This window comes from Protobothrops mucrosquamatus, unplaced genomic scaffold (genome assembly GCF_001527695.2).
Source record: "Protobothrops mucrosquamatus isolate PMUCROS unplaced genomic scaffold, P.Mucros_1.0 scaffold983, whole genome shotgun sequence".
Lineage (NCBI taxonomy): Eukaryota > Metazoa > Chordata > Lepidosauria > Squamata > Viperidae > Protobothrops > Protobothrops mucrosquamatus.
Window position 1 is genome coordinate 295,219 of NW_015387223.1, and position 27,687 is coordinate 322,905.

The window sequence follows — 27,687 nt, forward strand, 5'->3', positions numbered from 1 at the left end:
GGAACGCGGCGGAACCGCGTTCCGGCACCTTTTTCCGGGCCGGCCGCACCGGAAATAGCCCCTCCCGCACCGGAAATAGCCCCTCCCAAATTTTACTTGCATTCCTGTTCTCTAAAGGGGCGGTCCTAGGGTTTGATGAGGGCGTGGCCAGGTTTGAGTTCCGCCACCTTTTCTCTGAGAAAAAAAGCCCTGGATAGATCATAGATTTAAAATAGAGTAGAAATGTATTTTTTGGAGTAATATTCTTGTTTTTAGAAAGGATAGTCATTTTGTAATGGAAGAAGAATAAGAGGGATTTTTGATAAAAGAAGAAATGATATTAACAAATGAGTCACTGATTATGTCAAGGAAAAAGGGAAAGGAGAGACACCTGAAGTGTTAATAATATATTTATTTAAGCAAAATTGGAACATGGTAATTGTAAATAGTAAAGCTCAATACAGGATCTGGATTCATATAGATGAAATGTTATTGATGATTGTTTTGATTGATTCAACTTTATTGAAAAATACATTAATTTGAATATAATATATTATTTGAGGGAATAGAGAGGGAGTTTTTAATGATTTAATCTGAATTACATATGTATGATTTTGTTTTTGGATAATTGATTACCCTGTCACCACGTTGTTTCTCAAACACTTGTTTGTAAAAAGAAAAAAACCAATAAAACTTGTTTAAAACAAAAATAAATAAATAAATATTTTAACTTTTGCATTCACATTTCATTCTATCCCTCCTTTTGCATCCTTTCTTTAATGATTCTATTCCACTATTTCTTTGATACTAGTTTAAGTTTTGTCCCACAACAACTTGTCCTGTGGCAAATTGGCCATGGCAAGTTATCCTGTAGCGAGTTGGCCATGGCAAGTTGGCCGTGAATTGACCTTGGTGAGTTAGCCACAGCGAACTGTCATAGACCCATTCCAACAGCACCCACATCATCACTGTAATTCAGCCTACCCACCTTGCTGCTGGTTTTCCCCGTCTTTTTTTTCCTTCCATCTTTCCCAGCATTAAAGCCTTCTCCATTTATAAATAATAATACATTGAGGATATGACCCTAAGCTCAAAGTTTTATACTTTTTATATTTATCTGTCATAAATAGAATGCAATGTACTTTGCTTGGTATATTTTACCATTTATTAATGTATATTGAACATTAATTGTATAATTTGAGAAATTTTCTTTGTATACTTATTGATATTATCTCTTTTAGAAGTGTATCTTTCTTTTAACTAAATAAATAAAAGGAAAAGGGAAAAAAGTTAGTTGGTGTATCAAAGGTACATTAAAATCTCAGCCTTTCTTCAAACTTCATTTAAACATTGGAGACTTAATTTGTTATTTTCCCCAAATGGCCTTTTTGTATATGCTGCAGCTGCCAAACTGTTATGATGGAAATAAAATTATAAAAAGAGTGGTGCTGTAGTTAAAACTTTTTAAATTAGACAATTATTTTGTCTTAGCTGAAAATCTTTTAAGAGATAATAACTGTATAGAACTATTTCAAAAGAAATAAATCAAACATTTTCATAGCTAATAAAAATATGAAACTCTCAGGAACCCAAGCATGGTATTCTGCCCTTTGGCCAGTTCTCCTGTGAACTTACCTAATGGCAGTATTCCATACAGGGCTATAAGTTGCTTCACATCTGTAAGAGAAGGCATTGGTTCTACATCTACCTGTCGAAGTATGGTCCCCAGATAGTTGTACTCACCTACAAGGAAGAAACAAATGTGCAATACAAAACGCTTAGTTTCAAAAAGTAGACTATAGAACACTGCATCATAGCTTTGGAAGGAACCTAGTCCAAACCCCTGCTTAAGGAAGGAGACCTTATATTATCCCAGTCAAATGGCTGTCCAGTCCATTCTTGAAAGCCACCAGTAATGGAGCACCCACAATTCCAAGAGGCAAGTTGTTCCATTGATTAATTGTTCTCACTGTCCCCTTAATTTTAGTTTGGATCTCTCTTTAACAAACCTCCACCCATATTTCTTGTACTGCCTTCTAATGCTTTGGGGAATAAGTCAAATCTTTTCTTGTGATCACCTCCCAACACAGATAGTCACCCCTAGTCCTTCTCTTCAATAGGCTAGACATACCTAGCTCCCTCAACCATTCATCATACGATTTAACCTCCAGATCCCTTCTCATCTTTGATGCCCTTCTCTGCACTCTTTCTAGGGGTTTAGCATGTTTTCTGTATCATGGTGATCAGAACTGGATACAGTATTCCAAATGTGATCTCACTATTGCAGTATAAAGTATACTATTACTTCTTATGATCCTGATGCTGTCCCTCTGTTGATGCAGCCTAGGACTGCATTTGCTTTTTTGACAGCACTGCTGGCTCATACTTAAGCAGTGGTCCACTTAAGTAGAAACAAGTAGAAATTGTTAGGGAACATAAATACAACATTTTCAATTCTAACAGTTACTTAGTTGGAATGCATTCTTAACATGAATGACACATAGGCATAGATTCTAAACTTCTAAACTTTCTAAACTGTAAATAATATCATTCACTCATTCAGCAACCATTTAAGGTTACGACAGCACTGAATGAGGAATACTTAAGAGATATAATAGAATAACAGAGTTGGAAGGTACCTTGGAGATCTTCTAATGATCCAACCCACTGCATAAATAGGGGACCCTCTACCAGCGGTCCCCAACCGTTGCAGCTTGGTGGCCTAGCTGGTGGGGGGAAGAGGGAAACTGGGCCACTTGAGTAGTGAGCCAGTGCGCAGCTTGACTTGCATGAGCGGTGGGCCAGCACGCACCGCTTGCGCAAATTGAGCTGCGCGCATGTGCTCTAGCCAGCCACTCAAGCGGCCCAATTCCAATTAAGCTGCAGCCCAGTAGTGGGCCCAGAGGTTGGGGACCCTGCCCTATACCATTATGGACAAATGGCTGTCCAATCTCTTCTTTAAAACCTCCAGTGATGGAACACCCATAAATTCTAAAGGCAAGCTGTTCCACTGGATAATAGTTTTCACTGTCAGGAAATGTCTCCTTAGTTCTAGGTTGGTTTTCTCCTAGATTAGTTTCCATCCATTGCGTCTTGTTCTGCCTTCTGGTGCTTTGCTAAATAGATGGGCCCTCTCTTCTTTGTGGCAGTCCCTCAAATAACAAAACACTGCTATCATTTTATCCCTGCTCCTTCTTTTCACTAGAGGGAGAAAGCAGAACTGCTTAATTCATTCTTTGCATCAAGCAATTTATAGAATCAAGCAATTTATAGAATCAAGCAATTTATAGAATCAAGCAATTTATAGAAGCCAATATGGGTTTATTAAAAACAGATCATGCCAGACACTTTTAGCCTTCTTTGATAAAGTGACTAAATTGGTGGATTGAGGAAATGCTGCAGACATAGTATACTTAACCTTCAGTAAGGCATTTCACGAAATAGACCACATCTTATTCCTTGTTAAGATAGAAAAATGTAAGATAGATAGCATCACCTTCAGAAGTTGTGAGTAATTCAACATCTCCATAAATTATTTAGATGAGGGGGGAAAAGGGGGCCTCATGAAATTTGCAGATGACAGCAAACTGGGGGCAATTGTCAGCACTTTAGAAGATATAGTCAAGATACAGAAGGATCTTGACATACTTGAACATTGGGCCCTATTCAGCAGGATGCTGTTCAGTAGTGAGAGAAGTAAGGTTCTGAAACTAGGCAGGAAAAATCAAATGCAAAAGTATAGAATAGGCAGTACATGGCTCAACAGGAGTAAATGTGAGAAGGATCTAGGTATTCTACTGGACTGCCACTTAAGTGTAAGCCAGCAGTGTGCTGCAGGTGCCAAAAAAGCCAAAAGCAGTCCTAGGCTATATCAACAGAGGGATATTATCAAAATCACGAGAAGTGAGAATACTGGTCTATATTGCACTAATGAGGCCACACTTGGAATACTGCATTCAGTTCTGGTCGCCATGATACAAAAAAAATAATAAATGCTCAGGTCCTAGAAAAACTGTAGAGAAGAGCAACAAAGGAGTCTGGAGCTAAACTGTATGATGGACGATTAAGGGAACAATTAAGGGTGACATGATAGCTGTCTTTCAGTACTTGAGGGACTGCACAGAGAAGAGGGAATTGACTTATTCTCCCAAATACCTGAGAGCAGGACAAGAAGTGGTGGGTGGAAGATCATCAAAAAGAGATCCAACCTAGAACTAAGAAGAAATTTGCTGAGATTGAGAGCAATCAATCAGTAAAACAGCTTGCCTCCAGAAGCTGTAGGTGCTCCATCACTGGAAGTTTTCAAAAAGAGATTGGACAGCCATTTATTCAGAATGTTATAGGGTTTCCTGCTCAAACAGGGATTGGACTAGAAGACTTCCAAAGTCCCTTCCAACCCTGTTATTCTATGTTCTAAGTGACATCACATAGCAATGCAGCTCCCAATTACTATAGTTAAGTGAGGATTACCTGTTCTTATTCACAGTCACGGGAGAGTTGGCGGCTGGAGTCATGGCAACATGGTCTTCAGAGCACCCCCACTGCCACACTCTGCATGGGCAGAGCTGCAAAGGGGACCAGGGGCTGAAGTCGCCAACCCAGGGACAATGCAGAGAGCCTACCACCGGTCTCCAGAGCTGCCACCATTGAAACCATACAATACAGGCGGTAGCACAAGGGGCTGCTGCAGAACCCAAGTAGCAGGCTGAGGAGGAGGCAGCCTCCCGCTGCCAGGCAAGTAATCTGTGAGGCGGGGTGAAGTGGGGAGGGCAGGGATCAAAGAAAGCCCCTCCAATGGTGGACACAGCTGTTGCGCAACGGCAGTGGAAGCCTTTTGCCATAATTTCCGCCCCCGGCTCCAAAATGGTGGAAAGGAACCGGATAAGGGGACCGAGCCTCCCTCACCCATCCTCCATAGTATGGCAGTCCAGCTTGGGAGGGGAGTGAAAGGGAAGAGGTGGGAGGGTAGCCGGGTCATTGAATGGGTGGGGGTAGATTGCCGAGCAGGGAATGGCCTGGTTGCAGGGACCCTAAGGTGCGTGGGTAAGGGGCGCATGGGGCAGCTCCACACACACCTGCCTCGCCTTACCTTGTGGCAGCACCAGCACACCGCACAGCTTCCTGCCCCGTTATGGCAGTGAGCAACCAGACAATGGGCTCTTAATTAGGGCTTATTTTGGGGGGGGGCTTATATTAGGCACACACTAAAAACCACGCTAGGGCTTATTTTTTGGGGTCGCTCTTATTTTCGGTGAAACACGGTAGAATCAGAAAGTGCTCAACATACCTTAAATAATAAATTTATAATTGTAATTCTCCTCCAAAATGTGGAAGTTTTTGTGAGCATTCGTTTTTGGACTATTGTGTTTAAAATTTGGAGATAGGAGTACCATCTAAACTTATAGCATTGTCAGAAATGCCACTACAATAATAAGTACAGAACACTAAGTGTGTGCATATTTGTGCTGTTCGTGCTATCATCTATCCTACATTCACTCAGAAATACACTCTATTGAAATATTCAACTGTTGTAACATCAATGTAAGAGTACTGAATAAAACTTACCCTGCGCATATGGCAAATTAGATTCTAGATACGTTTAAAGATCACTCACCAACCTGTGAGGAACTTTCTGTTTGTCCGGGTGCTACTCTTCCTTTGGGCTTTTCAAATTTTTCTACTTCTATTTAATGAATAGCTGTGGAAGTTGGGTGGCCCAGTTACTGGTAAGTATTTTAAAAACCTTCCCTTTGGCATTTTGTATTATTATTACAGATTACCAGATATTTAAGTTAAGACCATAAATAATGTATCAATCTTTAATTCTGTTTGAAGTCTGCTACTATCAGGAAGAACAATTTACTAAAATGTGTAAACTGCAGCCAAAATCCTGAATTTGTTTTAATCTCTGTCACCAAGTTGCTGATTCTTAGTAACTTTTATCTGAAATTAAAGTGATTGGTTTTGTAGTTCATTTATCCAGTATCAATTCAGTCACAAATGTTTAAGTCCAATATTATACATTATTTGAATACAATTCCAAAATAAATAGTCTGTATTAACATATAAAAGTTATACTTTACCCACATAATCGCTGAGTTTTACTTTTTTACTTCTTATTAATAGTCCTTCTTCTACCAACTCTTGGTAAAGAGAATCAATGGTCCTATACATAAATAAAGAGAAAGCTACACAACCATATCTGTAGACAAAGGCATATTCTTGGTGGTCTCTGCAGGTATTTCAATGGAATTAGCACTGATGGTGTTGCCTAATCAAGTAATGAAATATGTGCAAGCAAACAACCAAGCTCAGAGAGCACCAAGGACTCCACAGTTCAACCCTGAATTATATTCTTCTATTGGAAAAAAAGCATATATTTTTTCTCATGTATTAGGTCTCCTTTAAATGTTCTTGCCTAAAAATATTTTTTATGCTTAATAGTATCTCATTCATAATTTTAATGAAAGTTTGCCATTACGTATTTACTGTCACTGCTATAGTTTTTCATCTGTTGGTGCTTAAATAGTATGAAATCAGACATATTTATTTAGTATTACTGTAGTATAAGCTAGTCCTCGACTTACTACCATACTTGAACCCAAACTTTCTGTTGTTAATTGAGATAGATGTAAGTGAATTTTGCCCCATTTTATGACCTTTCTTGCCACAGTTGTTAAGTGAACCACTGCAGTTGTTATATTAGAAACATGTTTGCTAAGTGAATCTGGCTTCCCAATTTCACTTTGCTTGTCAGAAAGTCACAAAAAGTAATCACATGATCCTGGGACACTGCAAACATCATAAATATGAATCAGTTGCCAGGTGTCTGAATTCTGATCATGTGACCATGGGGATGCTGCAATAGTTTTAAGTGTGAAAAACGGTCATAAGTCATATTTTTTCAGGGCCGGTGTAACTTCGAATGGTCACTAAATGAACTGTTGTAAGTTGAGGACTACCTGTATTGAAAAATGAAGCACTAAAGTCTTAGATATAGTGCAATCCTATGTATATTTAGTTCAGAACAATGGGTCAAACAGCAGAATCCAAATTATAATTCAGAATCAATAATTATTTCTTACATATGGAATAAGGTTTTTAAGTAAATATGTGATTCAAACTTCTGCCACATGCACATTTTCATATTATTGCAGGGCTATACTTAATATACTATTGCATTTCATTGCCAGAGTTTCTGAACTGTTTATTTTACTTTTTAGAAAGAAATTTTGAATTACAGACTTCTGGAAGCAACTCTGACATAATGTCTTTTCGAGTAAAGTATAAACATATAGCAGTGAATTATTTGTGAAAATGATCTATATGAATATTTTTATGTACTTCAAGGTAATGTTGGAAATACTGATGCAATGGGCGAGGGCTAAGAGTCTACTCATATTTTATATATCAGTAGGGTTTTTTTTGTAGAAAGTTGAATTTAACATTTGGCCCTATCATTTAGATGATTTGGAAAATTCAAAGGGAAATAACAGTGATGCTTTCGGTCCATAATTCCTACGTCGCTATCCAATATCCCATTTGGCACAAAGATCAAGCAGGACAACAAATGAAGGAGATCGGCCCAAAATTACCCATTCTAAATTCTAGTCTGCAATTAGACCATGGGAATAAAAGAGAAAATATATAGTTCTTATAGAAGAATTAGTTCATATCCTATTTCAAGTATCTTAAACGTAGATGGAAAACTCAGATATACATCTGAAACCACTAAATATTTCACATCTACTATAGGGAATAAAATTCAATGCATATTTGATACATATGAAGAAAACTTACAAACTATTGTACATTTAACCTAAAGTAAATTTTATGCAAATTGGACTTTCCTTATCTAAATTTCTTTCTGCATTATTAGACATTTAAAAACAATCTGGTATTAGATTCTCCATAATAGCCAACAAATCTGAGTTAATGTGTTTAAAGATTTATCAGTGTGAATCTCAGCAGAGCAACCGCAACTTTACCGGTCAGATGTCAGATCTTTATCCTTCTTTGACTTTTTCTTTCTTCCACCTTTTTTTCCTTTTTTCTTTTTCTAAAAATCACAAACAGAAATAACAGAATAACAGAGTTGGAAGTGACTTTGGAGGTTCTCTAGTCCAACTCCTTGCTCAAGTAGGAGAGTCTATACATTTCAAAAAAGGGGATGTCCAATCTCTTCTTACAAAAGCTCCAGTGATGGAGCATCCACAACTTCTGAAGGCAAGCCATTCCACTGATTAATTGTTCTAAGTCTGGAAATTTCTTCTTATTTCTTGGTTGGTACTCTCCTTGATTTATTTCCATCCACTGCTTCTTGTCCTGCTTTATACTTTGCAAAGTATACTTTGCAAAAATACTTTGCAAAGGCAGTACTTCTACACATGACAAAAGTTTTCATTCAAGTACAACTCTCTTTAATGAACTACGTCTTCATACAAATAAGTGTTTTTATTTTGTTTACATTTATTTCGTGTTCCCCAACTTCTGATACTGTATTACACTAAATCCATACTAAACAGTTACCTTTCCTTTTTTCCCAGTTTTCTCTGTCTCTCTATCCACGGCTAATTTTAGATTCTTCAGTTCCTGGCGCATTAACTCATCAACCTGTATAAGCGCATACAACAGAAGTAATAAGAAATACTGTGTAAAAAAAACTCCGCAACTAGAAAATACAAATGTTATGCTAAGAGTAAACACTCATATACAAACATCCAATTTTATTAGCATTTTTTGGAGGGAGAATTAGGCCTCTAATAATCTTCCCTCCAAAATAAACCATTATTATCAAAATAAAATGTTAAATTGGATATAGTAGGCATGCTCCAAGTTCCTATCCTTAACTCTTGCCATCTAGTGGAATCTGCTGTCCCTCTGCTGCTTTATGGAACACCTGTCCTGTGGATTTGGTGGGCCCCTACCCTTTTAGCCTTTTAGAAGGCCACGAAGACTTGATTACCTAGGCCAGTGATGGCAAACCTTTTAGAGACTGAGTGCCCAAACTGCAACCCAAAACCCACTTATGCATCGTCGAGTGCCGGGTGGGTGTGGTCCATTGGCTAGGTGTGGCCCATTGGGTGGGCGTGGCTGCAGTGATAATGGCAGGCTGGGTGGGACTAAAAAGTTCAATCAATCAATTCCAACTTTGCAAGATCTTTTTTTTTCCTGCGAGAAGTTGAAATTGACTGATTGAACCTTCTTTTTTTTTGCACACGGCGGCAGAGGCTTAAAGCGAAAAGGTTTTATAAAACCCAGCTGAAGGCCTAGGATTGGGGCGATAGTGCGCGTGCCCACAGAGAGGGCTCTGAGTGCCACCTCTGGCACCCATGCCATAGGTTCGCCACCACTGACCTAGGCACTGGGGCAGAATGAGGATGTCTGGAGTTAATTATAGAGCATCCCAAAGGGATAATTGAGGTGATGGGTTTTGTTTCGTTTTTAGGGTTTTTATGGTTCTGGGTTTTGTTGTGAACTGCCCAGAATTAAGTTTTCATATGGGCAGCCATATAAGCCTTTTAAACAAACAAGTAAATAAACAAACTGTGGCTGGATAAGCACTACCTCTGAAGGAGCAGTTTTGCAATTTGGAAGGCTTTTTGGACTCTTGGCTCCTGCTCAAGCAGGTGGAAGCTGTGAATAGAGGGACAATTACTTCATCTGGTGCAAGATAATTCATTACTACTGCACTGCTATTCATTTGGCTATAATAATTCAATACCACTACAAGGTATTTTATATAGAACTGCCTTTAAAGAATTATAGGAAACTGTAGTTAGCTCACAGTGCAGTAACTCCTATGATAACTAGTCCCCTGATGCTGAGTGCAGGTTACTTCTATGTTATGGGCATTGCATTGATAACTAGTTAGTTTCTGTGTACAATTTAAAGTGTAAATTTGACTTATAAAGCCATATCTGACCCATGCTTATAAGGGCAGATGAGTATTTGTAAAACTGGCTTGATCCATCTGTTCACCTTAAGAGAAATTAATCTTAGTTCCCCACTTCCAGGAAATAAAGAGACTTGAGGCTAAGAGGGGCCACTTTTCAGTGGCAACTTCAATTCTCTGCAAGAGTCCCCCAGTAGAGATCACATTGGCCCCCTCCCTTTTGGTATTCAGGAGGTTACTAAGACAGAACTGTTTTGTAGGGCATTTTAACTAGCTAGGGAGCTTTAACTTTTATGTTTACATTATTGTTATTTCTTATATTTATCTTAGTTTATTTGGATTTTATGGTTCTTTTTTCTTTTCAGTTTTTTTACTGCATTTGAAGACTTATCATTGATGACTTAATGTTTCTTATATTATGTAAACCACCAAGAGTTGCTTCACTAGTGGTGAGACAGATATGGAATAAATAAATATCGTGCTTGATGTGAATTTTAGATTGCAGCATTAAAAGTACTGTATCACTTATCTTGGAGGAGCCACTTGAAACAACTACTAAATTGTTGGAGAGAATAGAAAAGTTTGGAGAAGTGGCGGGTTTGAAAATAAATAAAGAAAAGACTAACGTATTAACAAAGAATTTAACAGATAAACAGAAAAGTCAACTTAGAAAAAAGACAAATCTACAAATAGTTAAAAAAGTTAAATACTTAGGAATCTACCTAACAACAAGATGTGCAACATTAAAAAAAGACAACTATGAAAGATTGTTAAAACAAATAAAACTGGACTTAGAAAAATGGAAAAATCTTCAACTGTCATTGCTAGGAAGAATAGCTACAGTGAAAATGAATATTTTACCGAAAATACTCTTCTTATTCCAAACGATTCCTGTAAAACTGGGAAAGGGCTTTTTTGATGACCTAAACGCAACAATATTGAGATTTATTTGGCAAGGGAAAAAAGCACGAATTAAAGTGAAAATGCTACAAGAAGCTAAAGATAGTGGAGGATTTGGACTCCCGGACTGGAGACTATATTGTCAAAGCTGTGCCGACACTCTGTTCATATGATTAAAGACTTTTTAGAATAAACAATGCCTGGAAGTTCTTTGAAGTGTTCCATTAGTCGGAACCTTGACACTATACTATCAAGAAGCTATTTTACCATGGCTTAAAGAATGGATAACGCTGAGAAACAAAACATTATTGTACCTAGAGGGGCATGATCTACAAATTGGTTGGCATGGCTTCCTATGGTACGGGAAGAATAAAACACACAGATATTTCCAAAACCATTTCATAAGGAATGTTCTTCTTTTAGAATGGGAAAGAATAAAAGAGAAAATTTATATCAAGCTACCTGTATGGCTTTCAACAATGGAAGCTTTTGCTTACCCAAATTTAGTTAACTATGACAAAGTCGTGACTTATAAAGATATCTTGGAAGACGAAAGAAAATTGAAAGACAGACAAGATTTACAGCGACAAGGTATTGATTTACCATGGTTACAAATTGATTTACCATATTTACAAATTCAAACGAGATATGAAAAAGATGTAAAGATAACGGGATTTTATAAAGAACAGACAAAATTTGATCAAATATTGTTAAAAACAGATGAAAACTTGATTAAGAAACTCTATAGATTTCTGCTAAATTTAAAGATGGAAGAAGAACAAGTAAAAGAAACAATGATAGCATGGGCAAAAAAATTTGGGCATTCTATAGATTTGGAAGACTGGCAAAAACTATGGGATAGAAATATTAAATTGACTAAAGCAGTCTCATGTAAAGAAAATTTGTATAAAATGTTTTACAGATGGCATATGACACCAGTAAGATTAGCGAAAATGTTTAAAAATACTTCAAATAATTGCTGGAAATTTATTTATTTATTTATTTATTTTATTTTTTAAATTTATATCCCGCCCTTCTCCTTGCGGACTCAGGGCGGCTAACAACCGGATAAAAATACAAAAATACAAAAATATCAAACTACAAATTTAAAATTAATTAAAAGGGAAATATTCATAATTGGTCTAATTAAAATTATAATGAAAACCCCCTCTAAAAGTTTTCCCCTAGGCCAGTCCCGCAAGCTGGAATAACCATGTCTTAAGGGCGCGGCGGAAGGAAGGGAGATCAGGGATCACCCTGATCTCTGGGGGTAGTTCATTCCAGAGGGTGGGAGCTCCCACAGAGAAGGCCCTCCCCCTTGGGGTCACCAGCCGGCACTGTCTGGCTGACGGTACCCTGAGGAGACCCACTCTGTGGGAGCGTACAGGTCGATGGGGGGTAATCTGCGGCAGGAGGCGGTCTCGGAGATATCCGGGTCCGATGCCATGGAGCGCTTTAAAGATGATGGTCAGNACGAGTCCCTCCCAACACCGCCCGCGCGGCCGCATTTTGGACTAGCTGGAGCCTCCGGGTGCTCCTCAAGGGGAGCCCCATGTAGAGAGCATTGCAGTAGTCCAGGCGGGAGGTGACAAGGGCATGAGTGACTGTGCGCAGGGCGTCCCGGTCCAGAAAAGGTCGCAACTGGTGAATCAGGCGAACCTGATAAAACGCCAGGTACTTACTATCATATCTGGTGGACATGTTCTAAAGCAAAAAGGTTTTGGGGTAAGATACATACATGGTTGGAAAAATGATTAAAAGACAGATAGAATTTAAACCAGAACTATTTTTGTTAGGAATATTAGGACCTAACTATGAGAAGGAGAATTAATATTTAATATTGCATATACTGACAGCAGCGAGAATAGTATTTGCCCAATATTGAAAAAATGAAATTAAAACTGAAGAGGTTTTAATTAAGAAAATCTTAGAATGTGCAAAAATGGATAGATTGACTTTAGAGATTAAAGAGAAAGAGGATTCAGTTTACTTTAGAACATGGAATTTTTACCAATGGTTAGGAAAACGAACTAGTGAGAAATGAATGTGATATGTTATTTTGAATATATATTAGTAAGAAGAATGATATGCGTTAACTGATTGATACTGTTTATGATTATCATTTATTACACTTACTACAGTTACTTATTACTATATCAACTATTGTTAATGAACATATGTACCCAGACAATAATCTGTTTGCTAAAGATTGAAAATGTTATTGGGGGATAACCCCAATGTTGACCCCAACCCCCTCCCAAGACCAATCCTGATCCCAACCCCACCCTAAACCTTAATCCTTATTCCGATCCTATTCTATCCCCAACCCTATAAAACTCAATTATTTTTTTTAAAAGTACTGTATCACCATCCAGGACTGAAGCTTGGGCTCTTAGGAGACTCTAGCACCTTGATGCTATAAACACATGTAGCAATTGTTTGGTTTGAAGACCACACCAATTCCAAACAAGTAATATACTGCATATATGTGACCCTCTATATACACTTTCGCATTCATGCACACTATTCATAAAATATATTTTTTTAAACTACTGCCTATGACACACACACATGCAGGGATCAGATCACTAGCGCTCCACAATCCTTTTTCTGCAGGTGAACCAAAAATATTGATCCAGCAGAAAATATGGAATTCACCATTCTAAAGTAGGCACAAAGTGGATTACAGAACACATGTAAGAAAGCTGTTGTGCTACAATAATTCAGAATCTGATTCATACATTGGGAAATCTGCTTTGAATCTTCTGCCAGAAACATACTAGGTGGTTTTTTCAACTTCAGAGTCCTGGAATTTCCTGGTGGCTTCTTATCCAGGAATTGACCAGGTCTGACCCTTATTAGCTTTCATGTGGTCAGCTAAGATCAGTTATGCTAAATGGCCAAAATGCTGCACTTTCCAGAAACTTTTTTAGAAGGTTACAGTAAATACACAAGAACACAAATCTGTAGCATAAACAGTATACTGTATTTCACTCTACCAATCAAGGTTTCCATGAACTCATTCTCATGACAGAGCAGACCAGAAATTATGCATACACAACAAATTATGCTACTAAATACTAACAGTTATGATTATAATTATAAAGGAAAGTCTATCCAGGGTCTTTAAAAAACTAAAACTGAAACTTCCTTTTATTACTTTAGATCTAACATGATATCAGAAGGAATTGGAAACAATGAAAAATTTTCACAATGTCAGCAACTCATATCAAAACTTATTTTATTTATTTATTTATTTATTAAACAAATGTACAGGTAGTCCATGACTTACTACAGCTTGTTTAGTGACTGTTCAAAGTTACAATGCCTCTGAAAAAAGTGACTTTCAGTTATGACCTTGTGATCATCCCCATGATCAAAATACAAATGCTTGGCAACTGGTTCATATTTATGACCACTGCTGTGTCCCAACCTTTTGTAACATTCTGACAAGCAAAGTCAATGGGGAAGCCAGATTCACTTAACAACCGGATTACGAACTTATCAACTGCAGCGATTCACTTAACAATTAAGCCAACAAAAGTTGTAAAATGGGACAAAAGTCACTTAACAAGTGTCTCACTTAACAACAGAAATGTTGGGGTCAATTGTGGTCATAAGCTAAGGACTCCCTGTATATAGATTTTATATTTATATAGAAACCACCTGCTTTTTTCTGTAAAACAAGGAATTTCCAGATAGCATCATATCAATCACTTTGTAGCACAGGTTTCAAAGATAAAGGCAGGCTGATGTTAAATGATAAAATACATATTCCTGATAAGTTTTACTTTTGTATAGGAATTCTCTTTGATTACAGCCATTTTTTTCTCTTTTAAATGGGCTACTAGGATGAAGTCACCTGAACTCTGATCTCTTCTTCCACTTCTTTCCTTTTTTCTTCTTTGATTAGTTCTGGATCATACTCTTGTGAAAAGTTCCATTTTTCATCTCTATTCTTCCAAACATCTGTCACCCAAGAAAAGAAAAAGAATGAGAAAGGAATGGGTGCTTGTTTTTTAAAATAAGTCTTATAGCATAGCAAAATTTGTATTTCTGATTCTGGTAACTAAATTCATTACATTAATCAAGTTTTAATGATTTTTTGAAATGGAAAATTAACTGTAATTAATGAAGCCTTAAAGCTCAATTATGGCTACAGGTTAAGCAATGCCCACTGTAGACTCTTTATCCTGCTTCTGCAAAGAGTTCAGATATTTGAAAGTAGATAAGGATAGGAAAACATTTTTGAAATGAAAGCTGCATTAGGTGGCAAAATGTATATGTCATCTCCAATGCATGTAACTGTAATCTAATTAAAAGTACATATATGTAGGTGGGTTACATATTCTAATTTTATTATGCATGTAAGTTATTTTGAATTTTCTCCCAGTTAATTATATACTCAAAATAACCTGTTGATGTTGTTGGTGATGATAACTGGAGTGTTTCTTTGTTATATAATACGTCATACACAATAGGCAATTGAATTTACTGATGGATCCTTTGACTGGCATGTGAAAAACAAGCATTCTTCTATGAGGCCTATTGAGAAATGTATTTCTCATGTCTCTATCTCCCTTTCCATTACAACAGACATGCATGAAAGCATCTTTTGATATTCCTATCTAAATTTAAAAAAAACCCTATACTGGCATTTTCTTAATTGATAATACAAGCATCCAATGAAATTTTATGGGCTTTTATAGCTGTGCACAATCTCTAAGTGTTACATGAATCAATTGGAAATTTCTACAGTATTGCTCTCCAAGTATTTAATAATACCATGATTACATCGTTATTAGCACACCCCGGTTTTCATTTAAATCCCACAAAATTAGCTCCTTCTCTACCATGATGTCTACAGATAAACTGAATCTTTTGATGAAGCAATACCATGCCACATCCTGTAAAAAATCTCTGAAATCCTCAGACATACATTTGAAACGTAAACCTTTGAAATGCTATTTAAAAAATTATAGCAAAGCACGAGTCTCACTCCTGGAAGCTAATTTTCAATCTATACCATCTATATTTGGGGATTATTGTTTACATATCTGATTATGTTATAAGATGGCGGCGCCTGGATCAGCTGCGGCTGCATTGGCTCTCGAAGGTGAAGAGTTATGGGAGGGATATTAAGGGATATAGGCCACATGATCAGGAAGGTTTTAATGTGTTTGAGAAATTTGGTGGAACTAAAGTAACATACAACATACGACTGACAATCTTTGCTGGCATGGCGAGTTTCTAGCTGTTTTGGAATTGTTGGTGAGACCATTAAAAGTCGTTGGTGCTGTTTGAAATTGTTCTGCCGGCAGCAAGATCTGACTGCTGGCCCAGCGACGGATTCTATTGCAAATAAGGGCTGTTTCCAAAGGAGGCAGAGGAGGAGAGGTCCCGGGGCTTATGGAGCGAAGGAATTGGATGAGGCTGTCAGCAGGCCCAGAGGATGGGAGAGAGGCTTTTGGAGGAGTTGGTGGCGGCGGCAGCGTTCTCCAGGGGCGAAAAGGAGTGAGGCCTCTTTAAGGAAAAGGTGGAAGAGACAAGATTAGAAAAAGAAAAGGAGGCGAGATTGTTGTGCAGGAATACAAGCTAATTTGAGGGATAATCCACATGGAGCTCCATTTCCATCTGTCCTGTTTGCCATCGTTCGCTCCCTAGAGACTAAAATGGAAGATCTGTAACTTGAGCTGGCCACGAACAAAGAGTGTATATCGGAGGTGGTGGCCCTTTGAGAGCTGTATGCAACGAAATTTCATTTTGATGTATGCCAATTGGTGTACTTTCAAAGTGACAATAAAGTTGCTGTTGTTGTTATTATTATTAAAAATGGACCAGCAAAATTTGTTTTATGTCATCTCTTAAAGTTAACATTGACCTTACAAATTTCTCTTTGATTCAGCCAAGCAGGTGAGGCATGTTTTCAGTCTTAGGTATCCATATGTTAATATTTAACAAACAGCACACAAAAAACATAAACTGCCTAAATATTCACCATATAAACAATAGCTGTTTCAGTTTCTCTCTACTTGCCTTTGTATTTGTTGTTTCCTTCTTCCATTATTGGGAGAAAATTACTTGGGGACATTTTCCAACCTTCCTCTTCTTCCTTAATGAATAATATAAAATAGTGCTAGAACTGATTTAGGAATTTATAAATTTATAAATACATTTTCAGATCTAAGCTGCTTGGTTTTAAAGAACAGTTGGTAGTATTGATCCCTATATTTGCATGAATGAGAAATTATTTCTCTGATTCCAGGCATTGTGTTATACTTTAATCTCTTTATTCTGTATTTCATTAAGAGAGGTTCACTCTAAATATTTGGGTATAGATATTGGGTATAATATTTGGGTACAGGGGAAAGTTTTTCTTTGTATGGCTGTAAGCAAATTGGTTTCTTCCCAAGCTGTCTTTCTCCTGCAGTTGCTCACATTTTCAGTGTTTAAAAGTGTGCAGAAAACTGCAATCAGGGATCCCACCGTTACTGGAGTATTAATTAGAAAATCCATATAGCTAGCAGATTTTGCTAAGTGAAAAGCATCAGACTTCCTATTGTTTGAAATGATATAGCAATGTCTAGCCTGTTCTGCTTCTATTAATTGCAACTGAGTGGATGAAGGTAACAAGCTGGAGTGTCTGATAGAACCACTGTTCCCAATAGCCCCATCCCAGAATCCCTAAAAAGATAGGGAGGCATCCCGATGCTTATTCATCTCATTACATATTTATATTACTTGGCTTAAAGAAAGGCCTCTGTAACATTTTTATTAGTAATATTTAAAATCTTATTTATAAAAGATATGTTGATACTGTTTCTAAATCATCCTAAAAATAGTTTCCTTGTCCAGCTGTGTCTGATTCTAGGGCGCAGTGCTCCAATTCTTGGCCAAGGGAGCCAACGTTATCCAAAGACATTTTCCGTAGTCATGTGGCTAGTATAGCTACATGCCAAAGGAGCATATGTAACCTTCCCACCAAAGTGGTACTAATCTACTTGTATTTGCATCCTTTCAAACTGCTAGGTGGGCAGGAGCTTGGCAGGAACGGAATGGGAGCTCACCCCATTGCATGGCATTCGGGTCTCAAACCTGGGCTGTCAGCTTTCCAGCTGACAAAGTCAATGTCTTTAACCGCTAAGCCATCGCACCCCCTAGCATAAATTATTAAATTAATAATTTGATTAAATATAATTATTATGATAATTATAATAATACATTTTAAAATTTAATTTTATTAAATTAAATTCTATCACACTAGTAGAATTTATATGCAGAAAAACATTTATCTGTATAAATTTTCAGGGATTCTGCCAATCTGGTAAAAGGAATTGGAGAATGATATAAAATGGTTCTTACTTCTGCACTGAATTAATTTCTCAGTGCTCCTGGGACTCGGGTGAGACAAATATGCAATAATGTCTTTTCTTAATTTTAATGTGATCTAACTGGCCAAGTGAGAGAGAACTGAGATTAGGCAGGTGCTCCTATAACTTCCTTAGCCATTAAAGCAGGAAATATGCTGATTCGTCCTCAGTTGAGTCTTTTGGCATCATATCTTGATTTCTTCTTTTTTTTCATTCTATGCCACCTTATACAGGCTTGTTTGATCAAATCAAATATTTATTATGGTGATAAAGCAGCATCAATTTATGTTTTAGTTTTAATGTATCATGAGGAGCTTGGAAGAAGCTGCATAAAAGCTTCAAGTAAGTTACATGCACCCATGAAAAGGCATCATTGACAACCTGAAAACTTTATTAGCAAGATTTAGCAAGTTCTTGGAGTGCTTCAGAAAGTTTCAAGTTTATTTATTAATTACATTTACACTTAACCTGTTCTCTAAGGTGCTCAAGGCAGTCACCTCTTGTTTGATCTTCAAAACAACAATCTTGTGATTTGGAGAAAAGGCCTGGCTCAAAGCCACAGTAACTTCCATTGTGGCTTAGTGGAATTGTACCTGGGTCACTATGGGGCTGATTCAACCATCTAATTCAGTGGTTCTCAACCTTTTTAATGCCGCGACCCCAACCGGTCGTAGGTTGAGGACTAAACCAGTCGTAAGTCGAGGACTAAACCGGTCGTAAGTCGAGGACTAAACCAGTCATAAGTCGAGGACTACCCAACCGGTCGTAAGTCGAGGACTTTCCCTGCCCGGGAGCACTGCGCATGCGTGGTTCCGCCCCCTGTGCCGGCCGAGGCGTAGCTGGCAAGTGGCAGAGACGGAGCAGGCCGACCACCAGCTGGCCCAGCCCAAGGGAGGTAAGGCACCCACCGGAAAAGGGGGAAAAAATGGCGGACAAAAAAAATGGCGGACAAAAAAATGGCGGACAGCCTTGCTTGCCGACCCCCGTGAAATGGTCGATCGACCCCAAATGGGGTCCCGACCCACAGGTTGAGAACCACTGATCTAATTACTATATCACACTCACCCCAGTTGGTTTTTTTTCTGATATATTTTTCTTCTAGAAATGTTTAAACTATTATTCTCTCACCATGCCAAAATTCTGGTTAAGTTTTTGAGAACAAATTGTTCATAATCGAACCAAAACATAAGTTAAAACAAAACTCTTAAATTTCTTATCCATGGAATTTAATTTAGCCATAAATTGATATGAATCTATTCTTCATTTTTATTGTCTATTTCATTCTTACAATTCAAACTATTTAGAATATACATTAACACTGCAGATCAAACCTGCTTCTTATAACATGTTAAACAAATGTGACTTATAATCTTATATATAATTTGCAACCTTTTTATGCACACAAAGCAATCAAATATTAGAAAAGCTGTGTGAGATGTGGAATTGGCTTGGTTGAACCCCTAAGAATTTGTAGTGTTCTGAAGGTAAGGAATAACTAGATTAAAAACATTGCACCATGTTCCATATTACATACATACTATACATACGTACCTATATACATATACATACACAGGCACAAACACACTGTCAATGCTGTGACAATGGATGTCGTCGCTCTGACAACTGAGAATCAGCAGCCATTTTTACTTTTGCTTCTAGTGTGCCTTTCCTATTCTTTTAGAGTTCAGATGTAGAAAGGGGGATGGGGTAAATGCTAGAGGGTTTAGCTAACCATAACAATGTAGAAGTGTGGGAACTCAAGGACATGGTTTGATAAGGTTTGGGCGGGCTGAGGGGCCGTGAGAAAAGCCCGCATCTTACATTAATTGGGGAATGTGATTTATGACAGCATTTGTGGGATGAGAATTGCAACTTGTTACTTTGTATCTGGGGGGAAGGAATCTCAGTTTTGGGTTCAATTATGTAAGTGCCGATACTTTGTTTCCTAATAAAATGTTCTTTAAGGAAGAATTCTTGCCTTGAAGTTCTTTTACTGGTTTCATCTATCGGAACCATGACGTTAACCCAAAACTTCCTTTTTCTTTAAAATTACGGGGTCCTGAGTGCCAGTCACTGACCCAAAGTAGAAGGGAGGCTGACAAAGACTCGGGGAAGATCCCAATATGGAGAAGGAGAACCCTGGTATCAGCACCACAGTCACAGATGGTACATCGGCAGATGGAGCGCAGGCCATCGCACTGGTTGAAAGCACTGTCTCGGATGCTTCAACGACGGGGGCAAGACCAAAGACCTCATCTGGTTGTCTAAGTGGAGACTCCCTGCCTAGTGGAGACCCTAAGCAATCAGAAACGAGCCAGTTGAAGAGGGATTCTTCTAAAGCAATGGAGACCGAATACTTGCTGCCAGCTCCCCAAAGAACACACTCTCCTGATAGACAAGGGGCGAAGAGAACGGCACCGTCGGACGACTCAGGTAATTGGAAGTACCTGACTGCAGTCCGGAGCCAGTCGATTGAGCACCTTAGGGAGATATTTGAAGGGCTGGAGGTGGGAACCAAGGAGCATGCCACCCATCCACTGCCTACCAGCAAAAAGGAGGATGATCAAGGCAGGGGCAGCTCCTCGACCAGAAGTCCTAGTCCCATGCTAGGGGCCAGAGCTCCCTCCCCACCTTCACAATCACTGACATTAGCCTCAAGCCCCGTGCAAGAGAGAAGTCCGGACCATCAGAGGCACCAAGCCAGTCCCGATCGTCACTGACAATCATCGAGTCCAGCCTGTCACCGTCGATGTGACAGCCCTGGTCGCCAAGAAAGGTATGTTATCTATGAGCGACATTGCTCCCCTGAAAGCCCCGATTGCTACCCATGTTACCGCAGCCCCGACTGTCCCCGACTATCACTTGATACTTACCCTTGTCATCATGCCAGTCCCGGACCCCTTCCCAGGGCTGAACGAGAAAGAGATCTCCAACATGACCTGATGCAGCATTATGAGCAAATGCATGATCTACTAGACCGACAGCAATGCATGGCTGTTCCACCCCTGAAAGCTACGTTCAATGGAGACCCTGAAAAGTTAACTTTCTTTTTGAATCAAGAGCGTTCTTATGTGAACCGCAATGTCGATGCCTATCCAGACCCGGTGGCGATGGATGATGTTATCGCAGCTAACCTGGAAGGAGAGGCTGCCGAGGGGCTCAATAGTCTGTACAATGAGCAAGCACCTGAATTATGGAATTTCAACTTATTCGTCCGAGGATTGAGAACCCAATTTGAAGACAACTCTATAGCCTTAAGAAGAGAGAAAGACATTCATGCAGTGAAGCAAGCTGGCAGACCGGCGATGGATTATGTGTGTGAGTTCAGAAGAGTCACAGGCCTTATTGAACAGTGGCCAGAATGATCCCTGGTGCACCATTTTAAAGAGGGTTTGGATGACGACTTATTCAAGGCCTGCATCTACTGGGGAATTCCTGACTGCTTACAAGAATAGTACCAGATAGCAGTAAAGATAGACATCGAGCTTACCTGTCGGAAAAAGTCGGCAGCTCCCGGACCGGCTCCAAGACCAGAGCCTGCCAGACGACCGCCTCCCCATCAACCTCCAGCGATACAGCCTCCCCGCCAGCTTCATGCAATAAAAGCAGCTGAATCTCGCAGGTCCCCGCTAGCATCACTGATCAAATGCTTCAGGTGTGGCCAGCAGGAACAGCGAGCGGCAAATTGTCTGGTCCCGTATCCCCAGCAGAGAGGTAAATCGGGACCTCCAGAGAGAAAGAAACCCGCTCAGCAGCCAAAAAGAAAAGACAAGCTGGGTCACCTAGGAGCTCGTCACCCAGGTCGCATCACCTATGCAGGAGAGAGTGGAAACTCCAGCCGGATCCACCACCACTCTGGCTTCATACGACAGCGACGATGAGGGAGAAAATGACCCGATGGTGAGTCAACCCATTCCACCTTTTTTCCCTTGCTGCCAAGCTCATAGTCCCTAAGACAGGGGTACAAATGGATTTAAAGGTGCTAGTGGACTCAGGATGCTCCCGATGCATTATCAGCTTGCCAATTGCCCTTAAACTGGGCATACGAGCAAGGTTACTCTCCAAATCTACGAGATTTGAACAAGTGGATGGATCTTTCATGGGAGGGACCTTAGTAACCCACTTAACTGAACCGGTACATTTAGAAATAGGTGAACATTGGGAGCTCATCCGTTTTGTGGGGCCCCAAAAATGACTGAAGCTATGATTTTAGGTCTACCGTGGCTAGACAAGTGGGAAAAGGGGATGAGGACTGTGAGATTGCCAGTAGGACCCAACCCCCCTCGTTAGCGGAGAGCCTAGTCCACAGCTGAAACAGTGAAAGTAGCCACCATTCCCCTGCCAGGGGAGCCACTCATCCCCGGGGAATACCGAGATTTAGCGGAAGCATTTAGTGAGAAGGAATGTGAACTCCTACCAACGCACCGGCCAAATGACTGTGCCATTGGTTTAGGAGCCAAACTGCCTAAACCAAAAATGTACGCTATGTCTCCCCTCGAGATGGAGGAGCTGTAGCAGTATGTGAATAAAAACCTAGCCAGAGGCTTCATTGAGCCAGGTAAATCCCAGGTAGGGGTCCCGGTGTTATTCAAGGAAAAGATGGGTCGCTGAGGCTCTGCATGGATTATAAGGGGTTAAACGCTGTGAGTGTGGAGAATAATTACCCCCTCCCCCTCCTGAAGGACCTACTAATCCATCTAGCATAGGGCCTTATCTTCACCAAGTTAGATCTAAGAGAAGCGTACTACCAAGTAAGGATAAAAGGAGATGAATGGAAAACTGCTTTTAACTCTCCTATGGGCAGCTATCAATTCAAAGTTATGCCATTTGGACTACAAGGAGCTCCAGCTGTTTTCATACAGCTGATTAACCAGGTGCTGCACGGCCATCTATACAAAGAAGTTTTGGTGTATCTTGATGATATCTTAATCTATAGCAAGAATATGGCTGACCATGTGAATTTAGTGCAAGAGGTACTAAAGAAACTACTAGATGCTAAATTGTATGTTAAATTATCAGTGTGAATTCCACCGAACTCGACCGGATCTCCAGTGAGGGCATAGAGATGGATCCTGGCAAAGTGAAAGCCGTAATTGAATGGCAACCCCCAACGACTCGAAAGCAGCTTCAAAGCTTCTGGGATTTGCAAACTTCTATTGTCAATTCATTCCTTCTTTTGCTGAAATTGCTTTACCTCTAACAGACTTATTAGAAATGGGGGAAAGCCACAACCGTGCCAATCGCTAACATGGACTATGAGCTGTCAAACCGTTTTTGAGAATTTAAAAAGACTTTTTGCGGCCGAGCCGAGCTTAAAGCACCCCTGCCCAGGGGAACCATTTATGATTCAAGCCGATGCTAGTGATGTGGCAGTCGGAGCAGTACTTTTGCAAAAGAATAATAAGGAGGTCTTACAACCCTGTGCCTACACATCAAAAAAATTCACCGATTGCGAGAGGAGGTGGGCAGTTTGGAAGAAAGAGGCTTTTGCAATTTGTTGGGTTCTGTTAACCTGGCGGCACTACCTGGAAGGGAGCAAGGTGCCTTTCGAAGTATGGACTGATCACAAAAACCTAGAGGCACTGAAAACTCCTCGCAAACTTTCCCCCAAACAGGTACGATGGGCGCAATACGTCAATCGATTTAACTTCACCCTAAAGTACATACTGGGGGGGGGAGAACATTTTGGCTGATGCTCTGTCCAGATTGCCTCAGTATAAAAGCCAGCGTGAACAGGTCAATGATTCGATCATGCCTACGGCACAGATTATTTCTCAATTAATACCACAGAAAACCCCGTCTACGGCAGATCCGAACCCAGATGACCCCGTGATGAGAAAGCTGAAGCACAAACTCCTCCATGATCAATGGTTTAAAAACCATCACACCACCCTAATCTGCAGAGATGGACTAGCTTACAAGGGGGAAATTATATTTGCCAGAAACCCTCCGCCTCTATGTGCTTCAACACAGCCATGATATAAAACAAGCTGGACACTTTGGCTATTTGAAAACACTACATTTAATTCGCCGGCAGTTTTGGTGGCCATGTTTGAAGAATGTGGAAAACTATATCAAAAGCTGTACGGTGTGTGCCACTATGAAAAGAATTCCAGGGAAGCGCCCTGGACTATTACAGCCTGTCGTAGACCCTTCCCAGCCATGGGAAGAAATCGCTATGGATTTTATAGTTGAGTTACCCGAAAGCAGAGGAAATACAGTAATATGGACTGTGATTGATCTTTTTTTGAAGCAGGCTCATTTCATCACCTACAAAGGACTCCCGTCAGCCCAACTAGCCAAAATGTTCCTTAAGCACATTTACAGACTGCATGGTGCACCAAAACGGATAATCTCTGACAGGGAGGTGCAATTCACAGCCAAGTTTTGGAGGATTTCCTGAAAATAATTGGCTCATCACAAGGACTGTCATCGGCTTTTCATCCATCTATGAATGGAGCGGCTGAAAAAGCAAACTCAATGGTGGAGCAGTACCTTAGGTGCTAGGTGGACTATCAACAAATGAACTGGACTGACCTCCTTCCTTTTGCTGAGGTGGCTTACATCAATACCATTCATAGCAGCACTGGTTTCATTCCTTTTAAGATTGCCACAGGAAAAGAATTCAACCCAATAGCTGAGTATCCTCGAGGACCCTTTACCTCCCAGACTCTTGACCAATGGATGTCAAAATGGGAGGAGGTTTGGGACAAAACAAAAACAGCACTGAAAAGAGCCTCAGAAACATATAAAAAACAAGCTGCTAAAAAGCGATCTCCCCAGAGATCTTTCCATGTTGGGGAAAAGGTTTATTTATTCACAAAATATCTATGACTGAAGTTGCCTAGTAAAAAGTTGGGACCAAAATACCTAGGTCCCTTCCCTATTGTCAGAATCATAAATCCAGTTCAGTGGAGTTGAAACTCCCATGACTTTTAAAGAAGATTCACCCTGTATTTCAGTGCAGTTTATTAAAACCATTCAAGGGTTCTACTTTACAACCTCCTCCCAAGAAAGCACCTGGTCCCCTAGAAATAGCTGGACAAACACATTGTGAAGTAATTCTTGATTCTAGGATTTTTAAAGGAAAATTGCAATATTTAGTTCAGTGGAAGGGATATCCATTATCAGAGGCCATATGGGTGAAATCCAATGATGTGAAAGCTAATAGGCTCATCCGTAAATTCTATGACGAACACCCCAACAAGCCAAGGGGCAATGCTTAACCTATGGTTCTGTTTAAATCGCAGGATTACATCTTTCTGTTAAGAGGGGCCAGATGTCAACGCTGTGACAACGAATGTCGTCGCTCTGACAACTGAGAATCAGCAGCCATTTTTACTTTTGCTTCTAGCGTGCCTTTCCTATTCTTTTAGAGTTCAGATGTAGAAGGGTGGATGGGGTAAATGCTAGAGGGTTTAGCTAGCCATAACAATGTAGAAGTGTGGGAACTCAATGACATGACCTGATAAGGTGTTGGCGGGCTGAGGGGCCGGTGAGAAAATCCCGCATCTTGCGTTAATTGGGGAATGTGATTTAGGAATTGCAACCTGTTACTTTGTATCTGGGGGGAGGGAATCTCAGTTTTGGGTTGAACTATGTAAGTGCCAATATTTTGTTTCCTAATAAAATGTTCTTTAAGGAAGAATTCTTGCCTTGAAGTTCTTTACCAGTTTCATCTATCGGAACCATCACACACATACACACACACACACGACATATAGTAATACTACATACTCGGGATTGGAGGAAACAGGCTACACTGAGTTTGAACCCTTTAGCACCATACATTATAGCACAGACAGTTTCAGAAGGGTGATAAAGAATGTCTAACTTCCAAACCGCTCTTAATGATTCTCGTCTTTCAGGCTGACCAGAGAGATATATGTATCTATAAAATTACAATATACAAAATAACCTCAAAACTCTATTACAGAATATTGTATTTACCATCTTTTTTCTGGATTTATATATGTTATGATTCAGAATGACTTGCCTCATCTTTCTTCTTTGGTTTCTTCTCTTCTGTCTCATTTCCTTTCTTCTTTGTTTTGCCCTTTCCTTTTTTTTCCTTTTTCCCTTTTTTCCCTTTGTTTTTCTGTTCTTCTTCTGCTTTAGCAGCTAGCTCAGCAGCAACCTGACAGAAACAATAATATCTGTTTTTTCCCTTTGTGTAAAGACAGATGCAAAAAACGAGTTAAATAGTTCTGCTTTCTCCCTATTGCTTGTCACCTTCTTGCCACTTTCACTCACTAATGGACCAATCATTTCCTTCACTTTTTCTTGTTTTTTACATGTTGAAAGAAGCTTTTTTTGTTATTTTTGACTTTGGTCGCAAGCCTTAGTTCATTATGAGCCTTAGTTTTCCTCACTTCACCTTTGCAGGCTCGGGCTATTTGCTGATATTCTGACTTAGTTATGTGCCCCTCTTTCCACTTTCTATACTTGTCCTTTTTATCTTTCAATTTATCAGAGAGTTCTTTATGCAGCCATTCTGGTTTCTTTTAAGAGCTGTAATTTTTCCTCTTTGTTGGTATTGTTCTAGACTGGGCTTTTATTATCTCACTTTTCAGAATTTCCCAAGCTTCTTGAGTTTTTTTCCCCTTGAGGATTCTCATCCATGGAATACTTCCCAAGCCCTCTCTAAGTTTATTGAAGTTAGCTCTCTTGAAGTCCAGGGCTCTAGTGCTTGTGCTTCCATAATGTTGAATTCTAATATTGCATGATCACTTCCTCCCAAGGTTCCTGTGGCTTCAATACCTTATATCATTTCATCTCTGTTAGTGAGAATTAGATCCAAAATGGCTAATCCCCTAGATCCCTTCTCTACTTTTTGGGAGACAAAATTGTCTGCTAGGTTTGTCAGGAATCTCTTTGATCTTCCACTTGGTGCAGAGTTTGTCTCCCAGTTGATGTCAGGGTAGTTAAAGTCCCCCATTACTATTGTGATGTGCTTCCTACATACCTTAGTTAGCTGATTAGAAAAAAGTTCATCTATTTCCTGTGTTTGGTTGGGTGGCCTATAGTATACACCTATGGCAATGTCATTTTTTCTCCCTTTTATATTGACCCAAATGCATTCAAGACAGTTTTCATCATTGTTGTGTTCTATTTCTGTGGAGATGTAGTTATTTCTTATATAGAGAGCAACTCCACCTCCTTTTATTTATTGCGAGCACTTCTTCGCAGTGGGGTCTATGTGTTACAGATCAATTTCTCTTCCCTGCTGCTGGAAGTTAGATTCAGTGAGCTTTTAAAAATAAATTTGTAGAAATATCTTACAGTTTTTTAATTTTGTTGTTTGCTATTATATATAATAAAATTTTGAGGATGGGTAGATAGCAGAAAGTACAAATCTAAGAATGAATAAACAACTTCAACCAACATTTTATATACTCTTGACAGAGACAAAGCACACCATTTCACTTTGTTTGATGTCCAGATAGAGGCCTTTTAGGCTGTATTCATAATGTACGCAAAGCCCACTGTCACCTGTCAGAGTGACAGAGACTGCTATAATAATCAATGAACTAATTATCTCTA

General features: G+C 39.4%; 1 protein-coding gene across 1 annotated transcript in view; it reads right to left on the reverse strand.

The window, feature by feature from the left end:
- IQCA1 (IQ motif containing with AAA domain 1) overlaps positions 1 to 27,687 on the reverse strand; it is a 199,903-nt gene that overhangs the window by 119,322 nt on the left and 52,894 nt on the right. Inside the window, exons 8-14 of the mRNA XM_029284823.1 lie at positions 26,141 to 26,281; positions 16,811 to 16,886; positions 14,637 to 14,743; positions 8,509 to 8,592; positions 7,968 to 8,038; positions 6,063 to 6,145; positions 1,615 to 1,722 (exon numbers count right to left, since the gene is read on the reverse strand). Coding sequence (XP_029140656.1) covers positions 1,615 to 1,722; positions 6,063 to 6,145; positions 7,968 to 8,038; positions 8,509 to 8,592; positions 14,637 to 14,743; positions 16,811 to 16,886; positions 26,141 to 26,281 — 670 coding nt within the window. The remainder of the gene's footprint in view (positions 1 to 1,614; positions 1,723 to 6,062; positions 6,146 to 7,967; positions 8,039 to 8,508; positions 8,593 to 14,636; positions 14,744 to 16,810; positions 16,887 to 26,140; positions 26,282 to 27,687) is intronic.